The 8,447-nt window shown below is 30.8% G+C and overlaps 1 protein-coding gene across 1 annotated transcript; it reads right to left on the bottom strand.

The window, feature by feature from the left end:
- Window positions 1-954: 954 nt before the first annotated feature.
- On the bottom strand, window positions 955-3,627 carry LOC127806942 (NADPH-dependent oxidoreductase 2-alkenal reductase-like). The gene is made up of 5 exons (XM_052344566.1): window positions 3,120-3,627; window positions 2,773-2,950; window positions 2,510-2,676; window positions 2,251-2,333; window positions 955-1,408 (listed from the first exon to the last, which is right to left on the bottom strand). Exons 1-5 carry the CDS (start codon window positions 3,354-3,356, stop codon window positions 1,030-1,032), a joined length of 1,044 nt encoding a protein of 347 aa, XP_052200526.1. The 5' UTR covers window positions 3,357-3,627; the 3' UTR covers window positions 955-1,029.
- Between the last annotated feature and the right edge of the window lie 4,820 nt (window positions 3,628-8,447).

Below are 8,447 nucleotides of genomic sequence, written 5' to 3'. Positions count from 1 at the left end.
GTATGTTGAAGGCAAGAAATAGAGGGTTTATTTTATTTCTAAAATCTTGTTGCCCTTTATTTTCAAAATGTATGGGCAGTAAGCCCAAGATGATGGTGTAATGTATGTTGAGTCATTTATTTTGGCTCCTATTATTGGTGAGCAAATTCGGAAAAGAAATTTCTTGTAAATTTGAGTATCTGTATCCATTTTGAATAGACCTCCTCTCAGACTTCCTGTGTTAGCGGGAAAATTCGAGAGCGGGCCCTGACAATGAATTAGATTATATTTGATCCGTGAAAATGAGCACCAACACAAAAATCCTATTTTGATAAATTAAACCAATAAAGGAGTTTCGGAGGAAAGACAAGGCAACTAATGACAAATATTCTTAAATTCGCTTAAGAAAACAATCTTTAGTGAATTTAGAAAAATAAATAACAAAAATGGAAGGTTAACCAAATGAACAGTTTGAAAACAATATGAACTTAGTAAGGGTTGGCGATGACTTTTGCACAAAAAAAAAAAAATATTTTTAAAAAATTCCAAATTATGATGTGAAAATATACTTTAAAGAAATGAGTGCTTCAATATCCCTCTTGCCACTAAGCCAAATGCTTGGAAGTTGCCTCTTAATCTTTAAGGTAATTTATACTTGACACCTTTGATATTTCACTAAATTGTAGAATGTATTCCTCCACTTCTTAAAAATTACATTAACATATCCCTCGATTAAATAATTGTTAAGGAATCCTTCTAGTTTTATAAAATTTTATGAGTATTTGGTGTAACAAATATCTATAAATCTAACCCTAAAATATAAACTAATATAATTTTTTTGAACAATAGGAATAAGATAGTATAATTTTTAAAAAATAAAATATACCCTTTGTATTTTTATCAAATATTAAAGATATATACAACGCATAATTTACTTTATTTCATTTTGTCATAATTCAAGGTACTCCACCTTCCAACTCCACAAAATTTTGGATATTTCATTGAAAAGGATTTTGGAATCAAAGGACAAACTATTCTTAGAAAAATAAGTTATGCATCTGCAACATGAACAATTTTCTTTCCAACATTGTCACCAGAGAAAAGCCCCAAAAAAGCATTGGGGACATTTTCTAAACCATGAGAAATGTCTTCGAGTACCTGAATTCTGTCATTCTGAAGGTGATCGACTGTTGTCAAAATAAAATCTCCATGCACATTCAGGTGATCAATAGCCAAAAATCCTTGAATGTTAATTCTCTTGTATATAATGTCCAACATATCTAGTCTTGCCCGTTTTCTTGCGTCAGTGTATTCAGCGATAGCACCGCACACAACAACTCTACCGAAAATGTTCATATTTGCAACTGCACCTTCAAGCATTTCTGATCCCACGTTGTCGAAATATATATCTATGCCGTCAGGGAAATACCTGTAAAATAAATATATCATTTGGTTGATTAAAAATTACTTCTCAAAAAAAGCCTCCTAGAACAATAATTTTAAAAAAGAAAACAATTCAACATCTAACTAGATCTTTTAGGAAACTTTGATGATGTGTTAATTATATATATGTGTGTTTGATTAGTGATTAGTAAAATTATTTTTCACAATAAAATTGTAAAAAATGGAATTGGCAAAAGTATTTATGTAATTATAGCTATTTGATACATTATTGAGGATAATTTTTTTTGTTAAGGGGCAAAATCATGATTTTGATTTAGTGGGGGCGAATTTAAATATAAAAAATATAATTTTAAAAATAAAACAATAATAATAATATTAAAATGCAAGAACTTTCTGTAATTATTCCCTACGACTTTTTATACTTTGATAATATCGTATAAAGATCTCATTATCAATTTTATTAAATACATCATTTTTAATATACACAACTAATTAAGCTATGATTCATCCGTTTGTAATTTTCATGTTATCGATTATTCACAATATTTTTTACAGAAAAATATTCTTTTAACTGTAGCAGTAATAACTGAAAGAAAGAAAAACGGGTGGGTATTGGGAAAGAAAACAAAAAATGGGATAAATTTGAAAATGAAATGGATTAGGACTTAGAATGAATGGACCATCTTAACTATTTAGGCTAAGATTTAATACAATAATTTTGAATTGATTTTTGGAGTTAGACTTGATTAAAAATAATATAAAATAAAAAAAATTAAGATCTGGCTCAGTGGGGGCTGCCCCCACTCGGGCTCCGACACTTTCACCCCGGACCATTCTTTGCCAAGAAAATTTGAGTAATCGACCAACCTTTTGAGAGCTGATTCCAGATCAATTTCTTCTTTGTAGTTAAATGCATCGTCAAAACCAAGCTTCTCTTTAAGCAAATCCACCTATAATTTAAGCCAACACAAACTTCATAATTTGGATGAAAAGTCTACTTGAATTCCATTTAATCTTGTAAAAATATATATATATATAATAAGCTTGATAAGAAAATTAAGCACCACAACAACTAGATGATGAAACTATATCTGATAAGATGGATACAAAAATATTTTTGGCAAACCTTTTGGTTGGTCCCAGCACAGCCAACCACATAGCATCCGAACAACTTAGCATACTGGCCAACCAAATTCCCAACGGATCCAGAAGCTGCAGAAACAAACACTTTCTCCCCCTTCTTCGGCTTACACAATTGGAAAAACCCAGCATATGCTGTAAGTCCACTGAATCCTGCAATGCCACATATGCAAAGATCGATGCAGGTATATGTGTTTAAAACACGATGATGATACTAAACATACATCTTGAGAGGAGAAGAAAAGTTACCCAAAATGCTGACATGATAAGAGAGTGGAAAGCCCATGAGATTTACAACATTCAGCATTTTCCCGCCTTTCACTATGCTATACTCTCCCCAGCTGATCACTCCAGAAACCAAATCATCCTTCTTGAAATCTGGGTGCCCAGAAGCCACAACTTTCCCCACTCCTACTGCGTCCACAGCCTGCCCAAACCCAAAAACATATCAGAAACAACCCAAGTAGTCAGCTTTCTTTCTTTCAAACCTATATATACTCGATATCCTCCTTCTGCTGAGTACACGATTGACTCACCGGGTACGCCTGTCTAGTTATTGCACAAAAATTTATATAGGGACAGCAATACGTATGTACCTCGCCGGGAGTAATGGCAGCGGCGAAAACAGAGGCTTTCTGCGAGGAACTGGAAGTCTTCATGCGATTTATCTGGTAAGGATCGATGGATAAGTAGAGGGTTTTGACGATGACATCGTTGGAGCCGGGCTCGACGGAGAGCGAAATTGTTTCGGTCTTGAAGTCGAAGTCGGACTCTTTCGGCGCTCCATTGATGTGCGTCTTTATTGCTATGTACCTGTTGGTAATAACCGCCATTGAAGAAGAAGAAGAACAAGAATTAAGAGCTGGATTGGTGAAAGTTTGGAGCCCTGCTGGGATCGATGGAGAAAGTTTGTATGAATTTAGGGCTACATATATACCAAGTCCCAACCAGTCTAATTGGTTGGGCCGGGCAATTGTCTGGTGCCAAGGAAGAAGACGACGAGAGAGGAATGGGGAGGAGATGCCTTCCAGTTATTCCGTGTTCTCATGGCAAGTGGGTGTGATGATACCAAAAAGGGGATCTTAAATTGAACATGATCCTCCTAGAGAAATGTTTCGTTAATAGTCAATAAAGGAGCATACCATCCAGGCCGGCTCAAGACAAGTGTGGGGGCCCTGGGGGGGGGGGGGGGGGGGGGGGGGGCGGTGGAGGATAATTATTTTAGTAATTTTTTATTAATATAAATAAATAATAAAAATTATTTAAAAATTATTTTTTTTTGTTTTTCAGATGCAAAAATTATTAATTAAATTTTTATATTTAAGTTTAGAAAATAAGTTTTTTTAATTGACAATATAGTTAAATTACTTAATCTTTTTGTGATATAGTTGAATGTAAATAAAATTTTATTAATTTTAATTTTTAAAAAAAATCTACTAGAGTTACAAAAAAAAAAAATTATTAAGATTCAATCCATGCATGTGAAAAAAAATATTTTTTTATAAATTTAATATCGCAAGTGATGTTTTTATTTTTATAGTTATAATTTCTTTTAAAATTTTTAATTCTGAAAATAAATCTAAACCATCAATATCAAAAAGTATGTCATCTTTTAAAAAAAATTAAGATTTAAATAATTTTTCTTTAAATTATGAAAACACTTTAACTAGATTAGGTGTTTCATAAACAATAGATCTATGGATATATTAGATTTATTTACACCATAAGTTTAATTAATCTCTTATTTGATGGATGAAGTATATAAATTAAAATTTGTTGAAAAATTATGGTTTAATTAATCTCTTATTTGATGGATGAAGTATATAAATTAGAATTTGTTGAAAATTTAATATCTTATATATATCATCCAATCTTCAAAGAGAGAAAATAGATTATAATAAATTTAACTTATAAATATAATATAATAGTAATTTGTCTAATTATAACTCTATATTTATTTATTAATTTAAATTGTTCACATCACCAATGATATATGCTATCCACATTTTATTTTTAATTTTTATATTATTCTATATTAGGTAGGGTGTCTTTTGTATTAAATCAAATTAACGTGAAAAATATACCATTTGATACAGCTTCTACTAATATGATAAATACACTATTTGATATAGTTCCTATCAAGAAAAACCAATTTTTCCTTGCTTGTATGTGTTCTTCTCATTTTTAGGGGGCCCTAGGCATAAGTATGCCTTCAGCCAGCAGGGATATCATCTAATTATTAAATTACACTCAACACCCTTAGAGATGTTAAAAAAAATTGTATAACAAAAATTTCTTTGCATTTTTTCTTCATCTCCCTTTATTATTATCGTAGAGTGAACTAGTTAGAATCTGACTGTTTGTCAAACTCTTTTTTTTTTTTTTTTTCTTTCCAATTTTTTGATTATTTAACAATTGTTGAACTAAAGAGAGTGAAAGAGAGAAATTTTTTGCTAGTTTACCAAGCAGAAGAGGAAAATAAATAAAAATAAATTCGTTTTTATTATATTAACAAGTTTAACAATAATACAGATCATATGTATCTAGAGTTATAAAGTCATAAAAAATTACCATTTATGAAGTGGTGTGGGACTAGAATTTTTATATCTTTGCGACATATTAGGTAATTAGATAAAATAATGAATATGTTTAAATAATTGTATTTCACCTTTAATAAAAGAAGTACTACTTAAATTTATAACTATATTATTATGTTTGGTATGTAAAAATATAAATAATGTATTACTTAGTATTAATTGAAAAATGATGAAATTACCTATTTTCACAATAATTATATGTGTAACTATATATTCATATAATTATATATAAAATCAGGGCAGTATTCCATCAGCCAGTGTCGTTAAGTCTTAGATTTCATATCAAACGAGTGATTGATGAATAATAAAAATAAATGATTGTAAAAATTGTGGTTATCTTCCCCTTCGCTAATAATTTGGGCCAACGTACATATGATTGTTCTTTTTGAAGTCACGCAAGGGAACAAAGGATGAGAGAGATATGGGACCAAAAGGACAAGTGTTATTTGGTTCAAGAGGTGAAATCGTTCATTCCGGGTGCTCCCACACTTCGGCCCGATAGAATGTGAAGGAGTTAATCATGGTGATCCAGCCGGACGTAGTGGCTAGACCCGAGCTCGCTGCTCACAAGGAGCCTCCCCCTTTGAAAGATAACTCTCACACTGCTGCTGACGAGACTCGATCCTCGATCTTGATCCAAAATTTATCACAAAAAGTACTTTGTGCTCTCTTTCTTGACCAATTGAGCTGCCCATGCGGGCAAAAGGACAAGTGTTATTTGTTCCATTGTTTGTTTGTAGAAAGCTTTTTAATCAATCTCTTTGTACTTGGGCAACCTTACATGGGTCCACCCCCACCTAACCTCCCCCGGCCCTTACCCTCTTATAAGACCACAGACACACCGCCCCACAATAAAGTCACCCCACCTAAAGTATCCCCACAGAGGACTGATATGTTAGGACCAACTTTATGTTCTCCACGCAAGCAACTCCCCCCCACCCCCTCCACCCCCAAAGGGCAAGTGTTATTTGTTTGATTGTTTGTTTATAAGAAGCTTTTTGATCACATTCTCTTTATACATGGGCAACTTTACACAGCTCCACCAATACCTAATTCCCTCCTTACCTTCGATATAAGGCCACAGGCACTGCCCCTCAGTACAGCCACAACCCCCTAGTTATCCCCACAGAGAATTGATATGTTGTGAGCAACTTTATGTTACTTGATGCGAGCAACCTTACACGGCCCTCGACCCCTTCCCAAATTTCACCCATTCCCCCCACCCCCCAAATGGCAAGTGTTATTTGTTTGATTGTTTGTTTGTAAGAAGCTTTTTGATCACATTCTTTTTATACTTGGGCAACCTTACACGGGCTCCACCACCATCTAATTCCCCCCTTACCCTCTATATATGGCCACAAGCACACCGTCCCTTAGTATAGCCATAACCCCCCCTAATTATCCCCACAGAGAATTGATATGTTGCAAGCAACTTTATGTTACTCGGCGCTGGCAACCTTACATGGCCTCGACCCCCTCCCAAATTTCACCCACTCACCCCTTCCTTCCCCCCCCCCCCCCCCCCCCCCCAAAAAAAATATATATATATATCCCTCATATAAATATGTGAAAATAATTTTATACATTTTTAAATATTATTATAAATTATTATTTAAATACATTATTAGTTCTTGTCTGTTGAATTAAAATTATAGTTACAATTATAATTATTTTAATAATTAATAATTTATTTATTTTTTAATTATAATATAATTTATACTCATTTTATATTTTTTTTAATCATGTCTGTCAAATAAGAGTGTAATTGAATCGATCAAATTATTCAGAAGAGTCTAACGTGTTTTAATTGGGGGGCGAAATGAAAAGTTTAATTGGAGAAGAGTTTTAAGTCTGTTATTGTCTAGGCTATATTAGTGTCAGACAACATAAATAATTTGATATTTTTAATTTTTTTATTTCTTAATCTATTCAATTTGAACATCTATTCGATCAAGTTGGTTCGGTTTAAAAAAGAATCGATCTATTTATTTTGAATAATTCAATTCATTCGGTTACATCTAATCGTTTATGTTGCTGAACACTTATGTAGTTTAGATAGTAATACATTTAAAGCCCCCATCTAATTAAACCCCTCATTCCATTTCTATTAAATCACGTCAAGTCCATTTGAGTAATTTGATCGATTCAATTACACCCCTATCTCACATACATGATTAAAAAATATATAAAATATGTATAAATTTTATTATTATTAAAAAATAAATAAATTATTAATTATGATTATAGTTATAGTTATTAAAATAATTATAATTGTAAGTGTAATTCTAATTAAATAAACTACAACTAATAATATATTTAAATAATAATTTATAATAATATTTAAATATGTATACATGTGAAATAATGGGGGTTGGGGGGGGGGGGGGGGTCACCACCCAACGTATCATTTTTCTATCCCCACATATATATATATATATATATGAAAATATTTTTATATCTTTTTAAATATTATTATAAATTATTATCTAAATAAATCATTATTCCTGTTTAGTTAGAATTACAGTTATTTTAATTATTATAATTATAATTAATCATTTATTTAATTTTTAATTAAAATAAAAATTATACACATTTCATATTTTTGTAAATTGTGACTAACAGATAAACATGCAACTGAATAAATCAAATTATTCAGATGGACTTGACCTGATTTAATTAAGAGAAAATGGGCAAAATTAATTGAATTATTCAAATTGAACATATCGATTTTATTTTTTTAAACTATACCAAGTTGATGGAATAGATAGTCAAATCGAATAGATTGAGAAATAAAAAAAAATTAAAAATATCAAACTATTTAGGCCTTATTCTCTTTATTATTTTTAGATTGTTTTCAATTTTAAGTTTTCCCAAAAAATGAAAAGATGTTACTTTTATATTTTTACAAATATATTTTCAAAAATAAGAAAAAATTGTAAGGAAAACTCAAAATAACAAAAAGTCATTTTGGTTGTTTTCATCACAAATATGCATTTTCAAAACGTAAAAAACATTATAGACAAAAAATATGCATTTTTAGCAATTTTAAAATAGACATTTAAAACATAAAATTAAAAATAAATTCAAAACTAAAAATTAAAACATTAAAAGAACAATCACTTATGTTTTCCGACACTTACATAGCCCAACCAATAACAAACTTAAAACCTCCCTCCAATTAAATCCCTCATTTCACCCTCCTCCCCCAACGTATCAGTTCTCTATCCCCACATACGTATATATATATATATTAAAATATTCTTATATCTTTTTAAATATTATTATAAAATATTATCTAAATAAATTATTATTCCCTTTTTAGTTAGA

This window comes from Diospyros lotus, chromosome 7, assembly GCF_014633365.1.
Source record: "Diospyros lotus cultivar Yz01 chromosome 7, ASM1463336v1, whole genome shotgun sequence".
In the NCBI taxonomy this organism is placed as follows: domain Eukaryota; kingdom Viridiplantae; phylum Streptophyta; class Magnoliopsida; order Ericales; family Ebenaceae; genus Diospyros; species Diospyros lotus.
This window is presented reverse-complemented; position numbering and strand designations above follow the sequence as displayed.